Source organism: Harmonia axyridis, chromosome 2, assembly GCF_914767665.1.
Source record: "Harmonia axyridis chromosome 2, icHarAxyr1.1, whole genome shotgun sequence".
NCBI classification, from domain to species: Eukaryota; Metazoa; Arthropoda; class Insecta; order Coleoptera; family Coccinellidae; genus Harmonia; species Harmonia axyridis.
In genome coordinates this window covers 4,933,798-4,959,412 of record NC_059502.1, presented here as the reverse complement: position 1 = coordinate 4,959,412, position 25,615 = coordinate 4,933,798, and the positions used below count along the sequence as shown (strand labels likewise).

The following is a 25,615-nucleotide window of genomic DNA, read 5'->3' as shown; positions in this document are numbered from 1 at the left end:
TGTTTATATATGTGCATTTCGATCAAATTTTTGGATTGAAATTCAAACTTATATCAAATTTTGACTTATGATACTTTTGAATAGTGAAATCTCGGAATTTCATATTGAATTTTCAATTTTCACCATCTTCTGACTTCAGAACATGCATAACAACGAAACTTTTTCTGTCAAATTTACATCACCCTATATTCTGCAGAGTGATATTAACTTATTTTACCATATATATCTCATGCCTTCATCTTAGCCTTTTTTGTGTCTATTTTGACGCCTAATTTCATGTCTATTGTTTCGAATAATTTTTGCTTCAAACTTCGTTATCAAACCTTTCTTTCTCACATTACAGATATGAGTAAACGCTGTCGTCAAAAATTTTTTTCGATTACACCCCCCTAGTAAAAAAAAGATCTACCCCCTTGCATTGAAATGTCCCTAGACTTGAGATATTAATATCACATTTTCTGTATTAAACAAATATAAGGTCAAAATAACATGAAGTGAAATCATAAGAAGCTAATATACACTGTTATAAACAGTGTCCTTTTTAATTTGAGTTACCTATGCCTCTTCAAACAAAAATGGTGTTGGTCGACTTTGATAAAATCAGACAAAGGATTCAGGAGTAAATGAACTACAAACCCAATTTTTCTGGTGTGTATGTTCACGACAATCCTTTAAAATCATCAAGTTTTGTACCTTCTTGACAAAATGTACATATCACAAGCTTTAAAACAGGACAGCCTCATGCTGTAAGGAGGGAAATATCAGTGAATGTGAATCGGTCAACATGAAAAAGGAGATTCGAAGATTTAATGCAATTAAACATCCATTACATTGGGTTCATAGCCCCCATCTGTTCTGTAGACCCCCATTTCCCAAAGCTGCAGCTGTTACTGAATACCCGGAGACGAGTTTTCATCCTGGTAGATCAACACTGTGGAGAGAACAACTGTGGAGAAATCGAGACGTACATCAACTGGACCAATTGTCCACATAAAGCCATAAACAACTGGTCCTAATGAATGTGGTTTGCGAATAGGGAAAGGTATAAAATTTCGCGGGTGACAACATTCCACCTAGTTAGAAAAAAAGTGTATCGTTCATTTACGTCATAGAACTCTCAAAATCTTCTAATTTATTAACCACACCTCCACAACTCGAACGATAATTTGGCCAAGGACTTTTACTTGTTATGTCCAAGTGATGTTAGTCGACAGATTTTGTTTCCTAGTCTGCCCAAGATAACTTTGAGAACACTCTGGGAGAAAATCAAACTTTTGAACTTGGTTTTCAATTCAATTTGTTTTTGCATGTTAGAACATGTCATATTATTGCAAAACCAGAAATACGCCATTTTAGTTCTCCTGTCAGTGTTCGGAATCCAAACAAACAAATTGTCATTCAAATTAGTACGTTGTCGTTGAAGAAATTGGCTTATTTTGATAAATAAGATTATTTAAGGAATGATTTTACTATTAATTGATAGACAGAAGGCACGAGATTAATGCCAGTAAGTTCGAACTTGAAGTTCAATTAATAAACACGGCTTTTTACAAAATCTGGGGAATGATACAGGATTCAAACTTACTGGTATTAACCTCATTCCTTTTGTCTATCAATTAATACCGAAATCGTTCCTCAAATACTCTTATTTATGAAAATAAGCCAATTCTTTCAACGGCACCGTACTAATTTGAATGACAATTTATTTGTTTGGATTCCGAACACTGACAGGAGAACCAAAAATGGAGTTTGTGACGTCACACTAATCGAGCGTATTGATCGATCACAACACAATACTGGAATCAACTCCAAAGACAAAAAACAAACCAAAAAAGTTTAGAACAATTTCCAAAATTAAACCTTTCCTAAAGTTCTCTGACTTTATACCTTGTGAGTAATCCAAAGTTCAAGTTCCAATGAAATATAAATAGTACATTCTAGAAATAACAACATTGCATGTTATTTAACTGTAATTCTACAAAGATGCATATTCTATACATAATAGTAAACTGTTCTATTTGAACAAACTTCAGAAAATCTAACGGTCTTAAATTTCACTAGGTGTGATTGTTCGAAAGAATATGTTTATTTACCCAAATAATCTTTATTATTATTAATAGATTTTTGAGGGATTAAGATTGGTCAAGATGTTTTGTATTTACAAAAATCATTTAAAATCAAACTAAACATGTCATATAATTGCTGAATCAGCAATTGCTGCATATATTCTGTATTGTTTTTTATTCGAGGTTTTACCTAAACACTTTAGCTCTAAATCATGTCTACAAAGAAACCCACTATGAATTGAATAATTTCCAAGAATATATTTCCTAAAGATATATGAAAATGAAGTTTTTCTTAGTGAATTCCAGTTTAATGGAAAATAAATGGGAGATTCTAGAAATAACTACAGCTAAGTGCATTCTTATCGCTATTATTCACCAGGTAGTAATTTACAAGACGAGTCAGAGATATAGGTTGTCCAGTAATAGTATTGCTGAACGGACATTTGGCACTATATTGATAAAATCGTCTGAACAACTTAACTAAGTGTGTTCAGTAATATTGGACTTGGGCATAATAAATGGAAATAAATAAGTTATTTAATGGATACCTGATGATTTTAGTTTCAGCATCAATTGGAGTTATTTCAAGTTGAAATTGATGTCATCACGTACAACTGATAGCTTTCTGTTGCTAATGCTTTTGTGATATTGTCTATTTGTTCCCATTACATCCATAATATGAGCTTTATTTTCGAAAACTCGGTGAATCGATATTATTATTATGCTACAATAGGACTGTCATTCAGCCTGATCAATCAAGGTAAATATTTTCGAAGGTAGTTTTATAGAATAAAACACCGAAGTGAGCACCGACTTGGCCTCAGAAGCTTTTGGTATCATGTTCATTCATGCGCCTATTGATCCCTTGGATGGAAACGGCTTTTCTCTTAAATAAGGTTTGAATTTCTTAGATTTATAATTTCATGTTTCTGTGAAACAGACAAGAGCTGAGATTTCAATTGTTTTTACGAAATATCAATTGGAAGAAAATCCTAAATCTATATATTTCCGTGATCGCAGATCAAAACGAGTTGAGTTTTTTCCTTTATATACAGGGTGTTCCAAAATTGGAGTTACAAACGAAAATTCTCAGGAAAACCAAATTGTTATGAAGATCTAGTTAATAAGCTGTGATGAATAAATTAATTATAAGTTTTGGTACCTATTTATCCAATTTGTAGTGTAATCATCATAAAAAAGTTGGATCACAAGAAACACCTGTATCTCGAAAACAAAACCCATGTTTATAGCACTTTTTTCTCAAAATTCCAAGGAATCTCTCATTTTTCTGTGTATCAGTAATTAAGGACACCCTGTATTATAAGTCCTTTTCATATATATACTGTTTCGAGAGATTATTGATATCAATCAACCAGAAGAATAGTCCAATAGGACTCACTAGAACTTTGTTATATCAAAAATTCCAAGTGATTAATATTATAAAAAAACTGTCATGCTAAATATATGGAAAACCTTAAGTTTTCTCTAAGTTGGGATCGGTATAAGGTATTCTTAATTTTTCATCTAGAAACCGAAAAAGTGAGACAAAATTGATTTGAAACAAGTAAAAACCTGATCAGGAAAAACTGAACACCCTGTATGTCCAAAAATATTCCTGCGCATATATTATCAAACACCTTTTAGATGATTTTTTCGAGGCACACATTACGAATGACTCGAAAACTTCTTTTTTGAAGGAAAACCAATTCTCATTTAGAAAATATTGATGGTTTTCGATATATTTAGCAAGACAGGTTTTTTATATTAATCACTTGGAATTTTTGATATAACTAAGTTGTGGTGACTGGTGAGTCCTATTGGACTATTCTTCTGGTGAAACATTAGATCAATAATCTCTCGAGTAGTATATATGAAAAGGACTTATAATACAGGGTGTCCTTAATACGCTTTATTAGTGATGACATTACACACCGCCATTTTAGTTCTCCTGTCAGTGTTCGGAATCCAAACAAACAAATTGTCATTCAAATTAGTACGTTGTCGTTGAAGAAATTGGCTTATTTTGATAAATAAGATTATTTAAGGAATGATTTTACTATTAATTGATAGACAGAAGGCACGAGATTAATGCCAGTAAGTTCGAACTTGAAGTTCAACTAATAAACACGGCTTTTCACAAAATCTGGGAAATAATATGGGATTCAAACTTACTGGTATTAACCTCGTTCCTTCTGTCTATCAATTAATACTGAAATTGTTCCTCAAATACTCTTATTTATGAAAATAGGCCAATTCCTTCAACGACACCGTACTAATTTGAATGACAATTTATTTGTTTGGATTCCGAACACTGACAGGAAAACCAAAAATAGCGGTGTTTGACGTCACACTAATAGAGCGTATTGGAGGTACATAGGAAAACGAGAGATAAAGGTTTTTCTTGTAATCAAAGTTGTTTGTAATTATCATACCAGTTTATCGAATCCTTATCAATCTCCACTACAAATTGGCTAAATAAGTACCAATTCTTATAATTCATTTATTCTTTAAAGCTTACTAACTGGATCTTTATACCAATTTGGTTTTCCTGAGGATTACGAGAGAATTGTTTGAAATTTTTCTCGCAAAATGGGTAGTAGAGATACGACAAAATTACAAGAAACCAAAAAGCGTAATACTGGATCAAAGTTTCATTTTATATTTTCCTGAAAAATCAGTGGTCCCCAAAATTTAAATTTTATATTTTTCTAAAATACCAGTGGTCCTCAAAAAAAAAAGAAAGTCCTGGTTATCCAAACACAGTTTTCCAAGAACGAGCAAAACCTCGTTGTAACGCAGCAGGTGTGTTGTTCTTTGAGTGTCGAGGTTCGGTCGACCGACCATCTAGATTTCCTTGCCTCCTTCACCGGCACGAAAATCGCTGCCTGAGACTCAGATGAATATTCGGATTCCACATTTTCTATTGTCCAACTTTTCAAGAAAAGGTGGGGCCATCAGGTAGGCAGACTTGAAGAGAGAGGCGGCTGTGAGACATGAAACCTGGTTTAGGCTGGCCAGAAAGGAAACCGTTGGAAACTTTCAACCGTAAAAACAACCGTCTGCAAGCGGACCAGTGGCGCGCCGTTTATTTTCCATCGTATTTTCATCGCGAAATTTGAAATTTTTTATTTGTCTCGAATCCGGTGATTTTTTTTTGGAAAAACTGGGGTAATAAGGATGGGAATTCGAGACTCCTGTGTCCTCTGATAGTTTTCAGCTCTTTCTTTATTGGATTTTCTGAAAATAATTCCAGAAAAGCCTCAACTTCAATTGTTTTTTAATTGTATCATCCGAACCAACAAAATATCGAGAAAGAATATTAGATTTTTGGTTTTCGATATACTTCTCCATTTTTCTCTGGTTCTCACGAAATTTCGAAAGAAGCTGGAAATGGTTATTCTATATACAGGGTGAGTCAATAGTGCTTGATCACTCTTGTTGATTTTAGGCATGGAAAATGATTAAAATTTTAGAATCGACAGTACCTACTCAGCGCATAAACTTAAATTATTTTTGACTCTATTCAGGCTGGTCCGAAAGTAAGAAACCACGATACCACCCTGTTTTTTCAAATGGGAATGCCTAATTTATATATAATACTCATAATCTCCATTACTTACCAGCTTTCACGTCTTTTGCAAATTTACAGATCATTCTTCTAGTGGTCCGAAACACACTGCGATTTTCAGAAAATGATCTTAAAAATTTCATTAAGTCCATTCAAATGGCATGGTTATTTTTTGCTTGTTGGATATCCTAGTTGCATGCCATTTTAATAAATGCACTTATCGATTTTTTCAAGGAATTTTTAAAAGACGCTGTGTCTTTCGGATCACCTGTAAAGTAACCTGTAAATTTGCAGAATACGTAAGTCGAAAAGATAATGAGTATGATATAGAAATTGGGCATTCTCATTGATAAAAACAGCGTTGTTTCGTGTTTAACCCGTTTCGGACCAGCCTGTAGACTGTAGGGTCGAAAATACTTTAAGCCTATGCGCTGAGTACTGTCGATTCCGTTAAAATTTGAATTATTCTCCTTGCCAAAAATTTAAAAATTATCGACTGATCGAGTACCCTGTATGTTAATATGTGAAATTTCAACATGATCGAATTTATAATCATGGACATACTGGGTGTTTATTCTGCAATATTATTCTTGAAATTTTTACTGTCTAATTTTTTTTGTTCTGATGTGATCATTTGAAATTTTACACGAAAATTTGAATTGATATTCTATATATACACGGAAAATTTAAACTCGATCAGAAGTATTGTCACTGAAATATCAGGTTTTCGTTTTTCCCATTATCTTCTTGATTATTCTTGTGGGACTTTGTTATTCTATCCAATCGAGATTCTGTACGAATCTCGAAACAGTTAATAATAATAATAATGTATGAACTTATTCAGTAATCACGTGAATAAGTTGTGTTTCTTCTTGAATTTTTTATGCTCTAATTCTCATAGTTCTCATGATTTGATCAATTTGAAAATCTCCCCGGATTTGTAGTTGTTATTTTATATAAACACTCTTCAGTTTTTTGGTCCCTGAAATATTAGAAATTTTTTTTTCCGATATTCGTCTTGATTTCTATGGTTCTGGTTATAAGATCAATATGAAATTTTGCGTGAATCTTGAAATGGCCATTTTACAACCAAATACAAATTTTCATCTTGATCGAATCTGCAATTCTACAACAGGAACACAAAATTTCATATTTACGGAACCTCTATTCAGATTTTTCCCATTAATGAACTCAACTTCAGTATTTGAGATACGAACCTTCCCTGAAAATTTCAAGTATCTGAGTATTTCCGTTAGAAAGTTATCGTACAAGTATTAAATTTATGTTGTGACGTTCTCCAAAACGGTAGCTCTAAAATGAGAACAGCACTAACATATTGTAGTCAGGAGCTTTTCTACGATTGTTCAGATTGGTGTTAATGTAAAATCTAGATTCCTGCAAATTTCGTTTGTAGATTTCTGCCTTCGATAAACTACTAATTCAGTCTTCTGAACATAAATATTCCAATTTTGTGAAATGCCATGAAACATAGAATTAGATACTTTCAATACATTGTCATCTATCAATTTGTTGGAATAATTTTCTACAGGAAACATAATAGAATAGAAAAATAATTCAAAACTATGGATTGTGGAAATACTCAGTCCAATTATAGCGTTAGCCATTTAAAATATTTCGAAAACAAATTTGTATTTATTTTCACTAGTTGTTACTACCTGCTGGAGTAATGACTTCAAGGTTTTGGTTAGGTATTTCATAGCAATACATTATTGTGGAAGTACTATTGCTTGAAAATAGCCAGAAGGTTGTAGGTTGGGAAGGAATGTTTTTGTTGAAATATTTCTGGGGTTGTTCTTCCAAATAAAAAACCTATTAGGACGTTCTATAAATAAAGAAAAACTCCATGGAATTTTGAGAGATTTACCTTTGGGTATGGAGTGTAATATGGTAAATAAACACGAAAAAAACTAAAATAATACGCTATTCAAATAAGAAGAGAATGCTTGTGTATATTTCACTATTTCACATTATGACTGATACTATTGCCTATCACAAAAAAACACATTAATTTAATTAAGTACTTATAATAAAATTCACATAAATTAGTCACTATTCACTACAAAATTTCCATTCATATGACTTTCTACAATTGAATTCACTAGGGTAGTTTCGCTGAAGGCCCCCATCAGATTGAATTCATCAAAAGATGTTTCAGAATCATCTTCTGGGAGTTCAGGAAGATTACTGAAGAATGCAACTGGTAATTCCTTCGAATACACTACAGATCTTTTTGCAAATGTATAATACACAATGTGGAGCCCAAGAATTATCCTGATCTAAGAAATAAATGTCAAAATAGGCAAAATAAGCTCCTTTCACAAAGTTAAAATGGGTTTTCTGGTTAATTTACACAGCTACGTTTGCTTGTGAATGTAGATCTGGTGACGTTTTTGAAAACAGCACATTACTAAATTCTTTTATGATTTTGTTATCATTACTTTAGAAACACCAATTATATAATTCATTATGTGTTGTCTTCACGAATAATTTTCATCAATCAACTGTTCGGTGATATCACAACAACCTTCAATCATTTTCTATTCCTGAAAATTCATCGAATTCTGTGAATGTATTTGTATTCGATTTTGTTACTTCTGTCATTCGTCTTCAAAAAATAATTTAATATAAATAGAGATTATATGTGCGATGAAGAAGTTCAACATGTTTAGAGAAGGTATGTGATCAATATCCTTTTTGAATAGAGCATAGGATGAATGGGATAGATAGTTTATTGATTCCGATAGATAACAATCTGGAAGAAAATGTTTTTGTTCGCTTGGGCCAGGAACAACAGACTATCTTGTTGCCAAAAGTATGTGTATTTCTGATTTTCAGCTAAGAGTCATATCAAGCAATTGGGTTCGATTGAATGATAACGAATTCAAGATCAAAATACAGAGTGTTTCCAAATCAGACGTGAACCTTGAAGGAACTGTTAGATCACTCATTTGCCTTCGATTGAGCCATATTTATTGATAACCTAAAATCAACAGTTCTGTGTTTTTTGAAAAATTTCTCACTTCAACTCATTTCTCGAATTTTTTTCTGCGTTGACCAAGATTGATTCGAATTTTGGATTATTTTCATCAGAAAAGGATATGATATGTATGAAAAAACAAAACTATGCTGTATCAGATGTTGAATAATGATTAGTTTGATTTGAAAGTTGTTATATGAAGAAAAAACAGTAAATTTCTAATATGAATTTGTTTGAAACTTTCGAATTCCACAATTTATGTATGACAAAATCAACTTAAAAACTTGCCAAATTCTTTCTTCATTTTCTAAAAGAGTTTTCATCAGAATGGAGGCACTAGTTTTGTCTAAAAGATTTTTATTTGAATTTTTTATTGCAATTAAACTCAACATTTCAGTAGAAAATGTATTCCTAATTATATTCTACCATTCCAAGCACGTGCCCTCTTTCTTATTTCTTCAGTTCTTATTTTCCGCATGAAATTTAGTCTCAATCTTGTTGCTGCTTCGTTTATTCTAACGGTGTTAGATCCGGACTTCTCGCTGGCCATGAAAATAATCCAAAATTATAATCAAATTTGGTCAACGTAGAAAAAATTGACGAAAAAATTAGTAAGGTGAGAAATTATTTAAAAATCATTACAACTCAAATATCTCGTAAACTGTTGTATTTTCGCTATCACTAAATATGACTCAAACGACAGCATGAGTCAAGGTTTACGTCTAATTTGGAAACATCATGTATAATTAAGGAAGCATTGATGTGAAACTTTTCGAGTGCTTGATCATTCATGCGCCATTTGCGACCTATATACAGTTTAGGAGTATCCAAATCATTGCTTTCCTCATTTCTATCGCACGTCACTGGGACACAATGCTAACAGAGAAAGAGGAGCAGAAGTAAAATCGATTAGAAAATGACGGTCGAAAGAATGCTCAGCTATAGTCGGCCAATTTTGCCGCAGTTGAGACCTAGAAAAATTGGTACAATCACAATGCCTACTAACTTCAACTGACTGTCCTCTTTCTTACGACCGTTTTTCTCTCTTTTCTGAGTGTGCTCTCCGGTATATCTGCCCCAGGATATTCAACTCAACTCCGAGTAGGTAGATTTTCTTCAACAGCATGTGTCTCTCCTCCTTTCACTCAAACCGTATTTCGTTGAAGATCGTGCCGTTGAGGTTCCAAGTTCCAATAACTGTTGTTTGAATTTAAGACAGTCATCGCGAAAGTATGAAGATGTTGGAAAGAGAAATGTGGGAAACGAGTTATTCTTTTCCCGGATTTATCTTGTTGTTTCGTGTTTTTTTATCGACTGAGCAATATCCTGCATGCATTAGCCGGTAAACATCCTGTGGAAACGAATTGAAGAAGAAGTTCAATCATGTAGCAAGCGGTTTCTCGACATTTTTTTGGTTTATTATTTTCAATAATGAAGCTTGGGAATCGTTCCAGAAACAAAATTTTCATCCATCCTGAAATATTCACAGTTTACTCTTTGGAAAATGTAGAATTCAATAACACTTCTTTCAATTCCCAATTTTTTTCATTGAATATTCACTAGGTTTCGAATATTTTTCCAACAGAAGAAATTAAAAAACCATTTTGAAAAATTTGCAGTTTTGAATTTGAGTTCAGATATAATAACTGTTGGTTATTTTGCTCTTTTGCAGAATATAGTCTTCAACCACGGCAATCACTTTTTCATTAGAGTCAGATTCAAAGTCAACAAACCTTTTCAAATTTACTGTAGATGGAGCAGAGTCGGAATAACACTTATCAAGCTATGATTCTGATCGCATAGTTTTTTCCAAAAAAAAATTTTTTTTTTCAATACACGAAACTTATTTTTATCCATTTGTCGAACAACAACAAATGAACTTCGGTTCTCAGTACAAGCGGATGAGTATTTTTCAAATTATCAGGAAAACAAACTGTCCAATTGGCATGGAGTATGGGAATTTGAAACATGAAACAATGAAACTTTTCATTGGAAAACGCTTTATATTTAGAATGCTATTTAACAATCCAAATTTCCCAGGCTTGAGTGCGTTTTTAAGGTTGACCAGTAGCGGATTCATGGTAAAGTTTTAGGATGTGGAGGATAATGGATGTAAATATTCTCATATGACTAAAGTGAAATATCAATTGTATTCTCGATATACATACAAAATAATAAAAACAGAATAACATTGTTTGGTATAATAGCCTAATACATATATGATGGCTTACAGACTATTTTTAATTCCGGAGAAAGTACTTCCTCGAGTCTGTAATCCATCATATATTATGCTATTATAATTATGTAATTTGAGACTTTAAAAACGAATCGTTTGGTCTGTCACCAAAATGAGATGAAAACCCCACATGGATCCTCCACTGCAGTTGACATCTATGATTCGTCATCTATGACATCATGCCATTTGTAAACATAACGCCATCGAAATATTAGACGATGATCTGCATCATAAAGTTATTGTCGATGAAACATTTCAGCTTACGAGCCAAATTCTCTTCATTTTCGGGAGGTTTTAATTTTCTGCTTTGATATGAAAAAATCTGCTGCTGAGGCTCATCGAATGCTCTCAAATACGTATGATGAGCCAGTATTAGTGAAAGAACGTGCCGAGAGTGGTTTCAACACTTCGAAAACGGTGTTTTCGACGTCGAAGACCAGCGTGGCGGTGGAAGAGAGAATGTTTTCGAAGATGCAGAATTGGAGGCATTAGGCATTACTTGATCACGACCCGTGTCAAACACAACAAGAATTGGCGGGATCATTGGGAGTGGCGCAACAAGCCATTTCAAAATGCCTGAAAGTCATGGGAATGATTCAGGAATAAGGAAATTGGGTGCCGTACGAGTTAAAGCCGAGAGATGTTGAACGGCATTTGTTTGCTTGTGAATAGCTGCTTGCAAGGCAAAGACGGAAAGAATTTATGCATCGCATTGTGACTGGAGATGAAAACGGGGTTCATTACGATAATCCCAAGCGCAGAAAAACATGGAAATATCCCGATCATGCTACCACGTCGACATCCAAACCGAATATTCACGGTTCCAAGGTCATGCTCAGTATTTGGTGGCACCAGCTCGGCGTGGTGTATCATGAGTTGTTAAAACCGACTGAAACAATCACAGGCGATCGTTATCGAACGCAATTAATGCGTTTGAGCCAAGCATTGAAATACAAACTGCCGCAATACAACGAGAAATATGATAAAGTGATTTTACAGCATGTTGCGAAAGACATACTTGGAAACGTTGAAAAAATTGGATCGAATCGTGGATCACTTCGAAAGATGACCAGTTTTTTCAACGCGGGATTCGTACGCTGCCCGAAAGATGGGAGAAAGTAATGGCCAGCGATGGACAATACTTTAGAGTCATAAATGTATTATCATTATTATTTACAAAAGAATAGAGTAGAGGTTTACACCCATAAACTCAAAACTACAAAAATAAAATGGAATTCATAAACCACTAAAATACTAAAGAATATAACCAGTTTTTTACAATAAAGCCCCTCGAATTCCGGAAAAAAAGTCGGAAGCAAAGTTGTACGCCTATGTACTTCATAAGTACAACAAGCGTATCAAAAAAAAACGTTTTAAAAAAGGATCGCACAAAAAACTTCAGTTTCTTTATCTGCACAAAACTGCAGATATCATCTGTCCCGACTCAAACCTCCCCCCTGCATCCTTTCAAAACATACGAACATCAGGCGTCCAGCCACGCGTAGATAAAGGACTCCTCCACTAGCCGTCTCCTATCCGCGCATCTACGTCGTTCATCTCCGTGTTCATCCCTTTCGCCTCCCTGCATCTCCTCTTCTCTCTCTTCCTCGTCCTCTTCCCCCTGATACTCTGCACCCACCGCATCATCATCCTTCTCTTTGTTTATCCCGGGCCTTTCGTTTCTACCACGGCGTTTCACGAAGCAAGCAAAAAGGCGTTTTGTGCGACCTTCTACTTCGGCTCTTCGTCCCATTCGCAGTTTGCAGTTTCCTTTCTGACCGATACGAAGATTATTCTTAGACGCTCGTGATCGCTATTTGTCCTAACCGCGTTAAAAGTGACCAAAGCTCTTTTCTGACGTTCGTTCGGTGAGTATGACGTGTTTTGAAATGTTGATATTCGATTTTAGGTTCGTTCTTCCTTATTGCGTTTTCGTCCGGGCGTTCAATGCGCATGATTCCGTGTTTCCCCTGAAATGTCAAAATACAGGTCCACCAACGTAACACACCGCCATTTTTGGTTCTCCTGTCAGTGTTCGGAGTCCAAACAAATAAATTGTCATTCAAATTAGTACGGTGTCGTTGAAGGAATTGGCTTATTTTCATAAATAAGAGTATTTGAGGAACGATTTCGGTATTAATTGATAGACAGAAGGAACGAGGTTAATACCAGTAAGTTTGAATCCTGTATCATTCCCCAGATTTTGTAAAAGCCGTGTTTATTAGTTGAACTTCAAGTTCGAACTTACTGGCATTAATCTCGTGCCTTCTGTCTATCAACTAATGGTAAAATCGTTCCTTAAATAATCTCATTTATCAAAATAAGCCAATTTCTTCAACGACAACGTACTAATTTGAATGACAATTTGGTTGTTTGGATTCCGAACACTGACAGAAGAACTAAAATGGCGGTGTGTGACGTCATCACTAATAGAGCGTATAGGCTAGATGGTAATTTTAACGCCTCTTTTCATGCCTATTTCTGGGCTCATTTCTAACAGATATTTGGCTGCATTACTATGCCTTGTTGATGCTTGTTCAAATGAAACATTTGTAAGCGTATTCATATTTTCCTAAAGGAGTCAGATCACGAGATCTCGGTGGCCAATTGTGATTACAATTGGCCACCGGCTAGGAAACATTGTTACACGGCTAGGAAACATTTCTTTAAAAATTTAACTTAGCAAAAATCATGAAAAATTGAAAGATTTTCCTTTTTTAAAAGGGGGTAACCATCCTCATGAGGGATACTACTACCAATTGATTCCAGGAGAAGGGTTTCCTCGAAATGCGATTGTAACCATCAACTTCCTCGGTGGCTCGATTGGTAGAGCATCGGACTAGTGATTCGGATGTTGCGGGTTCGAGTCCCGCTCTAGGAAGTACTTTTTTTCGGAATTAGAACAATTGTCTGTTAGCCATCAAAATATTATGCTGTTATTATTAGTTGTTCTTGAAAAACGCATACGGTTTCGATTCTTCACTATATTTTCCAAACAGCTCAAATTTTTCACCAATTTCATGTAGCGCTGTCTTGTTGGAAATAAACGTCATCCACATCAATATCTTGCAATTCCGGTCAAAAAAAATCATTAATCATAGCTTGGTAGCGCAATCCGTTCACCATTCCAATTGCACTAGCTTCATTTTTGAATAAGTAAGGTCGAATCACACCACCAGCTCAAAAACAGCACCAAACAGTGACTCATTGAGGTTGAAGAGGCTTTTAAACTAACATTCATGGATTTTCCGAGCACAAAGTGCGACAATTCTGCTTATTTACATACCCTCCGAGGTAAAAATGGGCCTCATCGTTGAAGCCTCAAAAGCTTCATGCTAAATACGGTGAAATGTCTTTTGGGAATGCCTTATTCCCAAAATCGACATAGACAAACCTGCTACGTGCTACAGCAGCAATATTCTCAGCTATTCCTGAGCTACGCACACGGTTTTGATTCTTCACATCATTAACTTGCCCTTAAAGTTCAAATTTTTCCACCAGTTTTGCTATTGTCGGTCGAGAAGGTGCTTCAGGACGACCCAAAAGTGCTTCAGTTCTGTGAACGGTGACTGCAAAGTTTTGTAATGAATTTTCAATTTCAGTGGTGTGTATCACTTTTAGTAATGGCGTAGTTTTTACTTGTCCAATGTCAAAAGGTGATAGCTTCAAAAATGACAGCTACCCAGATATGGGGCTATTCAAAATGAAACTTATTATTGGAAAATCCCTTCATTATCTGAAACTTAACATCAGAGTGGGTAATACTAGAATACTAGACGTTGCCAAAAATATAGGTTGGCAAATTTTGTTACGTTCATGCTAAAATGAGGTGAGATTTCAATTATACCATAGTGGTTGTTCTGCAGACGAAGAAATATGAAAATCACTATTTCGATATGAATTTCAGTCTTTTCAACATTCAAAATATCCAAAATAAGGTCGAGATTTAAGCTGAATATAAACATTCCTTTATCTATTCCTATTGAATTATATATTCATTATTCAACTGCTTTTGAGCAATTAATAGTATCTATTAACAAACATCGTGAGTTATAATAACTCACTATAATAAATCGGAAAATATGGATCTGTGCTTCTATACTTCTCAGCTTCTATTCGATTGGCCGAAAGGGAACATTCCATTATTGTTATTGAGGGGAGGAATGTCCGAGGGAATGTCACTTTAATAATTTTGACGTTTTCAAATTAAGTTGATATCTAATAATTGTGAATGTTTTGCTGAAAACGATTAATTCAGATAGTGAAGATGAAATATTATATAGGTATACATTTCCAAAAGACAAACAGCTAATGTTACCATACAGAATTACTTGCCCAAAAAAAAATATTGAGAAGTTTGTAGCAATAAGGTCATTAAGTCGTCGTTCACAGGGAATGTTTTTTTGGTATATTTTAATGCATTTTTATAGGCAACTATTAAGGGTTTTCAATATAGTTCTATGTCTGTACTCTGTACTGGATTCGAGCTAGCCGAAGCTAGTTCGATTGTGATTGGTGACACTAAGTTTCCACCTCTCTTGTAGTCGGGATCGAGCACATATGTTTATTTCCCGTTCCTTCTGTCTATATTCTAAGTCTGTATTTTCTTCTTAGTATTTATTGATATAGTCTTAGATGAAGTATAGTATTCAACTTGCGGTAATGGTCATAACTCACTTGATGAATTACAGCACTCGCCTGCGGCTCGTGCTGCAAACTTCATCTGCGTGAGTTATGACCTACATTACCGCTCGTTGAATAATATACTATTAGAGGCTTGGAATTCTTATAGTAATTTTGACTTGTAAACCGTTCCAACGGTTTCTAAGTTACATCCATAAGATATTTTCCTCCACGAAAAATCAAAACAACCACTAAAAATCTGTTCTGATGAGGTGTAGCAACATTAAAGCTACCCACCCACGTTCCAATGAACTTGAACAGACAAATCGCATCGTGTGGAACAGGTCTACCTGGCTTCCTAAACTAAGCCTCTCTTCGCATGTTCTTACAATGGATTCTTATTGTTTCAGAAATGACGAGCCAGCACTATTGCCTGAGATGGAATAATTACCAGAGTAATATGACCTCAGTCTTTCACCAGCTGTTACGGAACGAAGACTTCGTCGATGTAACTTTGGCATGCGATGATCTTTCGCTCAAAGCGCACAAAGTGAGTATAGTATATGAAGGGTGCTTTTTTTAGAACTATAGAAAATTAAATTGCAATAAAACAACGATGGATTATTCGATTGACATGAATTTTATTTATTCGCAAGATAATCTTGTGGCATTACATTTTAGATATGATTTCTGGCATATGACCGCCACGGCTGGCTCGGATGTAGTCCAATCTGGACGTCCAATTTTCGATAACTATTTCCAACATTTGTGGCCGTATATCGGCAATAACACGGCGAATGTTGTCTTCCAAATGGTCAAGAGTTTGTGGCTTATCCGCATAAACCAATGACATTACATAGCCCCACAGAAAGTAGTCTAGCGGTGTTAAATCACAAGATCTTGGAGGTCAATTCACAGGTCCAAAACGTGAAATTAGGCGGTCACCAAATGTGTCTTTCATCAATAAATCGATTGTGACACGAGCTGTATGACATGTTGCGCCGTCTTGTTGGAACCACAGCTCCTGGACATCATGGTTGTTCAATCCAGGAATGAAAAAGTTAGTAATCATGGCTCTATACCGCTCATCATTGACTGTAACGTTCTGGCCATCATCGTTTATGAAGAAGTACGGACCAATGATTCCACCAGCCCATAAACCGCACCAAACAGTCAGTTTTTCTGGATGTAACGGTGTTTCGACATACACTTGAGGATTAGCTTCACTCCAAATGCGGCAGTTTTGTTTGTTGACGTAGCCATCCAACCAGAAGTGCGCTTCATCGCTAAACAAAATAAAATGGACGTAGTGCGCGATACGTATTCCGCACAGAACCATTATTTTCGAAATAAAATTGCACTATTTGCAAGAGTTGTTCAGGCGTGAGTCTATTCATGATGAATTGCCAAACCAAACTGAGAATAAATCACTTGACAGCTGTCAAATCGGTCGCCATCTTGAACAGTAATGCTAACTTAAAGTTATATACCTCGAAAGAAAACACCCGTTATATTCGATAAGGCTGCCAGAAAAACTGACATCAAAATTGAGCCTTTTTCCGTTAGTAAGGAAGACGATATTTGGTTTCCTGTCTCAACAGTTCCTGAATCTATTTATATGTGGAGGGGTGTGCGTTATTTTTATCTCAAAAGGAAAGGGGATGTTAACAGGGTGTTTCATTGATGGTTACGATATTTTTGAAACGATTGGAATAAGGACAACACTGAACATGAACTCAGTAGGTCAGAAATTTACATGAACCTCCAAACCGTTTTCTAATAGAAATTATATCTACAAATTAAATTGTAATCAAAATAATACCTAGCCCTTAGGCAACCCTAGGCTGAAACTTCTCCTGGACGTGAGCTACGCCCTTGAAACCTCAGTATGTCTTAGATGGCAACTTGATGTTCAAAACACTTTTTATTTGAGGGATCTGTGACGAATTATTTAGGAGATATAACGATTTTTCGAGGCACATTCAATTTTTTCCCAAATTTCGAGTTCAAATTTCCTCGAAACCGTGAGCTCTACAAAGAATCAGTGAGCGGTGCAAGAATTGACGATTTCTAATGAGCGGAATTTCGATCTCACCTGAAAAATTTTTTTTAGACAAACGTCCGGGACGCTCACTTCCCGGACGCTTTTTCTCTTTTAAAGTAGTTTCCCGGCCTAGTCCGGAAAGTACGTACTTCCTGGACTAGGCCGGAAAAGAATCACGTCGTTTGTGTCATTGTGAATATGAAAATCTTGGTAGGTATATTTTTAATAAATGCAGTTGATCATTACCATAGCAACCGAGAAAACGGCTGACAGTTCATATTTGGTATTTTCTGTTCTGTAATTTAAATAAGAATTAAAATGTACATGAAAGGAATGTGCCGTCTAATTGATTTGTTATTCTACATGGTTGCCGAAAAAATAATATACGCAACACGCCCGAAAATGGTTTTTTTTGACTCACAGACTTCTAGGACTCGCTTACGCTCGTCCTGGAATTTTGTCTATTCGTAGGAGATATAACGATTTTTGGATGGAAATTCAATTTTTTCCCAAATTTCGAGTTCGAATTGCCTCAAAACCGTGAGGTCTACGCAAAATCGGTGAGCGGGGCCAGAATTGATGATCCCTCATTAGCCGAATTTCGATCTCATCTGAAAAATTTTTTGTCGAAAAATTTTGCATACCTAACCCTTAGATAATCACGTGATTCACGAAAATACATACAGTTGGACGATTGGTCCATTATTTCAGAAATTAGAGGTTATAACTCAAATTTTCAAAATTTCTCGAGACTGCCATTTCTCCTGGATGCAAAATACGGGCTTGAAATTTCATCATATCGTAGATCGATGCTCGATCTTCGAAAACGTTCTCATTCGACGGATCTGTGACAAATATTTTAGGATCTATAACGATTCTTGTCTATAGATTCAATTTTTACAGTTTTTTTTTTCAAATTCCAAGTTCGAATTTCCTTAAACTGTGAGGTTTACCAACAATCGGTGAGCAGTGTTAGAATTGATGATCTCTAATTATCCGAATTTTGAATACCTTGAAATATTTGAAGTCCCTTGATGGAGATTTTGTACCTCTTCATGGATTGGTCCATTATTTTAATAATAATAATAATAATATTTCAATTATTATCATTAATTTCTCCAAGTTAGCCCATATTTCTACGCCCTTCGTTGCACCAACGCCAAACTCCCACGGTCGCCAAGCCAACAAACGGACCACACCACATCGACATCGACCTTCAAACCTGCCAAGTTCATCCCTCCATCCACGTCCGAACCGACCGACTTGGCACCGCCGCCCAGCAGCAACCAGAGCCAGAACGGCGAACAGCTGTGTGTGTGGCACCCGAGCAGAGTTGTTCCCTCGGTAATCTCGGCCCCCGGCCCGTCACGTACCCGTTCAGGAGGAGGACGGCGGCGTCCTTCTTCCGTCCTGCCTCTCTGTCGGGAGGTTGCCCGGGGTCCCAGCCGGCATTGGCATAGCAACGGGTCCCGCTGGGGATGCCGATTTCCGTGCCGAGGCGGTACCGCCCTTCCATACGAACTCCAGTATCGATCCATTCTGGCTCTCTGGTCCTCCGACTCGGATAACCATGTGGTGCGGCGTTGCCGGGTCAGAAAAATTATTTTTTCCAGGGTAATAATAATATTCTTACAAAGCTTTGTAAAAAGAATTATCAAGTTGAATAAAAGAATAATAATTCAAGGATATCGGTATGGTAGTCAAACTCTATATGATCTATCTCATTTATTGTACCATCCTAGCTTTCGGTCATCATTGTGACCATCTACATTCAGTAAGACAAAAATATAACAACAGACATGACCTAAAACACTCACATCGTAGTTTCCAGATTAATAATCAGATCATTAAAGCATTTTCAACTATGAACTCCTCGACATCTCGAATTGATGTGAGTGTTTTAGGTCATGTTTTTTGTTGTTTTTGTCTTACTGAATGTATATTTCAGCTTCCTGAACATTGTGTCAGTCTGATATGGCAAGAGTTTTTAATGAAATTATTTTGAGAGATAATACTGAATGAAAAATCGTAGTTTCCAGATTAATAATCAGATCATTTAAGCATTTTTAACTATAACTCCTCAACATCTCGAATTGGTGTGAGCATTTTAGGTCATTTATATATGACGAACGGTCAAATTAATCAATAAAATGAGAACAGATAATTATGTTAATAATGGAATCAAGAAGAGACTCAACAAATTCATCAGAACAAAGTAAATAACAAAATATTACTTAAATTACCATAATTAAGTTATAAATACATTTTGATCCAACACAGATAGAGGAAGCATGCGTCATTTTCCTAAGCAAATTTTGTCTCCAACATGAACTATCAAAATTGACATGAAGCGCGCGGAAATGAAAACATATCAGTGAGACGATATTTCACTCAATTCGTGACTTTCTCCACAAAGAAAGCACTTCTTATGTCCATAGTGAATCAACGTTTCATATTAACTCAAAATATATTGAAATAAATACCTAAATATATCAAAAATTCAGAAAAGAAACTTCAAGCGGGCTAAACGACGTGAAACAACCGATGACACTAGGAGAGCAAAAGTTGCTAAACACAGATACAGAAAATAATAAATGTTCTGCTTATTATAAATTCGACAATTAGGAAAAATATCGGATTCCAAATTTTCAAATTTACATATTTAATCTGGAATCACCCAAATAAATATATTTCATTCAATAAAATATACATTCTTAACGATATAGTAAAATTTTGGATTTGAAATATATCACAATCCGACAATTGACTGTCTAATATCATCCGATAATTTTCACAGAACTCATTTTCATCGTTCCCCAGATTTCACTTGTTTTTTATGAAGTTATTCCCCAAACGACATTGGATTTCCCTATTCCTGGGAAAAACCGCCCGACCTGGCAACGCCGATGTGGTGATTCATCGGAAAGAGCGGAGAGTTCCATGCGTAGGGGATCGTCAGGGTGTTCCATGGGGGTAGCAGGAACGAGGAAGGGTAATAATAATAAAGGGGGTTGGTTTTTTCTACGTATCCGTTGGATTGACGATTTTCGAAGGGGATTTTTCTGTTTGAGGGTCGTGTAGGACTTAAGGCTATCGGGGAAAATGATTCTGATTCGATTGGAGTGGGTTTTTTTATCGCTTTGTGGATAAAGGGTGTCCCAACACTGAAAATGAATGTGTTCATTGTATTAAAGAATGACAATCATCAACTTGATTTCATTTGATGGATTCGGTCCTTACTCAATTGGAATTCATGAAATAATAAAATTAAAAATAGTCGTCAGAGTTCAGAGTGATACATTTACTCCAACATTTAACAATATTTGAAGCCAACATACGTCATTTCAACCGTTGTTGTCGATGAAACAAATTCTGGACAACACTTATCATCACTTCTGATGAATAACACTTATTCATTTTTGATACAACCACAAATGTAGAGTCACTTACTTTCGATGAGAAAATAGAATTTTTCTCATATTATCTTTAAAATGTTGGGTGTTCTTGTATCTTGTAGTGTGGATCAAATTGAATAATGTCGTCCATTTTATTGAATTTCTGGGGGTATTCACAAATGAGCACTGATATTTATAAAACAATTCAACAATTCCTAAACGTTGTATTTGTAGAATGTATTTTTCATTAATAAATGACATAATCTGCCAAATGGCATAAAAAATGTCAAAAATAATACACCGTGTTGCCAATTCAAATTGTATTATTTTCTATTGAAAATCTCTTTATTATACATACAGGATGTTCCAAAATTGGAAGTACAAATGAAAAATGAGAGATTTCTTGGTTAGTTTTAAGAATAAAATGTCCTATAAACATTGACCCAAAAACGCTTATAGTCCTTCTTTTTTTTGGTGGTTATAAGAGTTTATCGAATCTTTATGAATCATTGTTACATATTGGGAGAATATGCACCAAAATAAATAATTAATTCAATGGGCACAGCTTACTGCTACTTGGATTTTTATGATAATTTGAATTTTCCCAAGGATTTCGAGAAAATTGCTTTTTTTGTCGAAATCGGTATTAGATACGACAAAACTACAAGGAATAAAAAATTTAGTACGATAGCACAGTTTCCGTTTACATTTTTTATACTACCAGTGGTCCACCAAAAAAATTTCCTGAAGGAAAGAAGCGGGCACTGCTACTTAAAAAATACCACCCTGTTAATTTACAATCGAAACTGGCATATCATATGATGTTAACTCTAAATTGGAATAATTATGCCAAATTTCAATTACAAATTTAGTGTTGTTAGAAAACGAAGCATTTTTATTAGGACTTTTATTTCTTCTAAAAATTATTCAGGGAATCTCTCATTTTCGTTTGTACCTCTAATTTAGGAACACTCTGTATTAATTACCTCAGCAAATAATAAATATTATAGTCCATTACTGAACTTCGTCATCTCAAATCGAAGCTGCGTTCGGCGAGTTTGGTACCTGGAAGGGTGAACGCTTTATTAAGCGCACTTAGCTTTCTGGAGGGAACTCCAGAGATTCCTTCAGAGACTCGAAATTTTCCACGGTCTACTTAAAGCGTAAATGGGTTTAAGAATAACAGCGAAAAGTTCCCCAGTGTGTTTCTCCACTTTATTTCACGTACAGTGTTGTCAGTTTTCGTCCACTTTGGCATATCTGTCCGCGTTTGGTTACTTCGAAAGCCGTTATCCGAGCTGGCGTGGAAAACGGGGCTTTCTAATGGATTCCGACCGGAAATGACCCGGTGGGAATTTTCTCGCGGTTATACGTGCCAACCTGCGCGCATCGCTTAAAGCTGGAACTCCGGTTCATGATTTTGTCGTTTTTCCCCTTGAGAAGGAAAAAAAACCTAAAGATTTTCGCACATGCTGGGTTTTTCGAATGGGGGCCAGAATTTTTCGAACATCGTAAATTCTTTTCGAGACATCTGAAGACCACTCGCTTCATTGAAGCGGACAGATAATATCAGTTACGATAAAGACGAAGAAATTTTCAGGAAAACTGGATCTAATACTAGATCAAAAAAGGACTCCGCAAACCTAAATATCGAGAAGCTGATTTTTCAAGTACTTGATAAATAAATATATACATGACATTAAAAAATTTACTGTAGGGTGTTTTCGAGGTATATAACTTTCAGTTGGCATTACTGTTCAAGATGGCGACCAATTTAACAGCTGTCAAGTGATTTATTCTCAGTTTGGTTTGGCAATTCACCATGAATAGACTCACGCCTGAACAACGCTTGCAAATAGTGCAATTTTATTTCGAAAATAATGGTTCTGTGCGGAATACCTATCGCGCACTACGTCCATTTTATTTTGTTTAGCGACGAAGCGCACTTCTGGTTGAATGGCTACAACAAACAAAACTGCCGCATTTGGAGTGAAGCTAATCCTCAAGTGTATGTCGAAACACCGTTACATCCAGAAAAACTGACTGTTCGCTGCGCTTTATGGGCTGGTGGAATCATTAGTCCGTACTTCTTCAAAAAACGATGATGGCCAGAACGTTACAGTCAATGGTGATCGGTATAGAGCCATGATTACTAACTTTTTCATTCCTGAATTGAACAACCATGATGTCCAGGAGCTGTGGTTCCAACAGGACGGCGCAACTACTTTCTGTGGGGCTATGTAAACTCATTGGACTATGCGCATAAGCCACAAACCCTTGGCCATTTGGAAGACAACATTCGCCCTGTTATTGCCGATATACGGCCCCAAATGTTAGAAGAAGTCATCGAAAATTGGATGTCCAGATTGGACTACATCCCAGCCAGCCGTGGCGGTCATATGCCAGAAATCATATTTAAAATGTAATGCCACACCCTTTACTTGACTTGAACTTGATTCCAAGTCAAGTCAAGTAGCTTGAATATCAAGTCAAGCTCTGAATCCTTATCCACAAAATGTTTAGCGGAAAAATGAATAGTTTTCGAGATAAAGAGCTTTGAAAATGGTTTTTTTTTCCAATTTTTGCGGTATTTGCTCATCACTCCAAGATTTTTCCCATACATCTTTTCAGGCTACAAAATAACGTCAGATAATTCACATTTCTAAGAATTATCAAACTCATCATATCCTTATTGTAGCAAAAATACAAAAATAGACAAAATACTCCTGGTTTTATTGAAAATTTATATTCTGCTTAACCTATGAATGACCTTGAAGTTAAACTCCAAGGACACATTGGATGTCTGCTTTCGATGTCACCCTGAAGACTAACAACCACTCATTTGAAACATTTTTAAATCCATGCAGTTATTTTAGTTAATCTTTCAAAATGGGTCACCCTGTATATCTCAACATCTATCCAATTCCAAATTTCCCGAAAATCTAAGTCTGAATCATCTATACGTGAAAATCAACAATGCAAATGTTCGATACACGTCTTTAAGATACCAAACAGAATTCGAACCCAACCAACAATGATGGTAGTTTTGTTGTAGGTGGTCTTGTCTGCTTGCTCCTCCTACTTTCAAAAGTTGCTGTTGGAGAATCCCTGCAAGCACCCTACTATCATAATGCCTCATGACGTCAGTTTTTCCGATCTGAAATTCATCATAGACTTCGTTTACAAAGGAGAGATAGACGTGTCTCAGACTGAGTTACAGGTGAGTGTGAAATAGGCTTAAGAATAAAAATTCGTATGTTCATAACTCCGGAACCATCGAACGGATTTTGTCAATTAATGAATTCAACAGAGCAATTCGGAAAATTTCAAGGGTCTAGCAACGGGTGTTTTTTTTTCGAGGTATATAACTTTAAGTTGGCATTACTGTTCAAGATGGAGACCGATTTAACAGCTGTCAAGTGATTTATTCTCAGTTTGGTTTGGCAATTCATCATCAATAGACTCACGCCTGAACAACGCTTGCAAATAGTGCAATTTTATTTCGAAAATAATGGTTCTTTGCGGAATACGTATCGCGCACTACGTCCATTAGCATTGAAGCGCACTTCTGGTTGAATGGCTACGTCAACAAACAAAACTGCCGCATTTGGAGTGAAGCTAATCCTCAAGTGTATGTCGAAACACCGTTACATCCAGAAAAACTGACTGTTTGGTGCGCTTTATGGGCTGGTTGAATTATTGTTCCGTACTTCTTCAAAAACGATGATGGCCAGAACGTTACAGTCAATGGTGATCGGTATAGAGCCACGATTACTAACTTTTTCATTCCTGAATTGAACAACCATGATGTCCAGGAGCTGTGGTTCCTGAAATTAAGACAGCGCAACATGTCACACAGCTCGTGCCACAATCGATTTATTGATGAAAGACACGTTTGGTGGACTCCAAGATCTTGTGATTTAACACCGCTGGACTACTTTCTGTGGGTCTATGCGGATAAGCCAAAAACCCCTAACCATTTGGAAGACAACATTCGCTGTGTTATTGCCGATATACGGCCACAAATGTTGGAAAAAGTCATCGAAAATTGGACGTCCAGATTGGACTACATCAGAGCCAGCCGTGGCGGTCATATGCCAGAAATCATATTTAAAATGTAATGCCACAAGATTATCTTGCGGATAAATAAAATTCATGTCGATCGAATAATCCATCGTTGTTTTATTGCAATTCAAAGTTCTATAGCTCTAAAAAAAACACCCTTTGCATTCCGTTTGAGAGTTATCGTGTACACGGCGGCCGGACGTACGGACAGAATTGATTTTGACCTTGTGAAGCGTAAGGCGTTTTTCGGCTGGAAATTCCAAACTGACAAACAGTATCAATTGAAATCTGCGAAAGAAATGTTCATGGGATCGGGAAACTCGAATGTCCAATATGAAGAATCGGATGACTTTCCATTCTATTCGTTTGGAGTTATCATCTCATTAGAGAGTACAAGAATACTGGACTCTGAAGAAAGACAATCTCTTTACTCGACTTTCCGGCTTCTCGGGTTTCTACAGAGCTATTATCGAATTACAAATGCCAAGGTGGAAATTAAGTCTTTGTTTTCCGTATCGTTTCTTCAAGACGAAAACATTGAAACAATATTATATACCTATCTCTGAATTTATAAGCTTCAAAGAATTGTTTCTGATAATTTCTGTCATGAAACTGAATTA

At 35.8% G+C, this 25,615-nt stretch overlaps 1 protein-coding gene across 3 annotated transcripts in view; it reads left to right on the top strand.

Moving 5' to 3' along the window:
• LOC123673049 (protein tramtrack, alpha isoform-like) overlaps positions 1-25,615 on the top strand; it is a 49,914-nt gene that overhangs the window by 976 nt on the left and 23,323 nt on the right. Inside the window, exons 1-3 of one of the 3 annotated variants that reach the window (XM_045607457.1) lie at positions 8,227-8,329; positions 15,902-16,041; positions 23,986-24,150. In XM_045607457.1, coding sequence (XP_045463413.1) covers positions 8,302-8,329; positions 15,902-16,041; positions 23,986-24,150 — 333 coding nt within the window. In that variant the 5' untranslated portion in view covers positions 8,227-8,301. Of the gene's footprint in view, positions 1-8,226; positions 8,330-12,636; positions 12,737-15,901; positions 16,042-23,985; positions 24,151-25,615 lie in introns of those variants that run through there. The other 2 variants (XM_045607459.1, XM_045607458.1) reach the window with 2 other exon arrangements.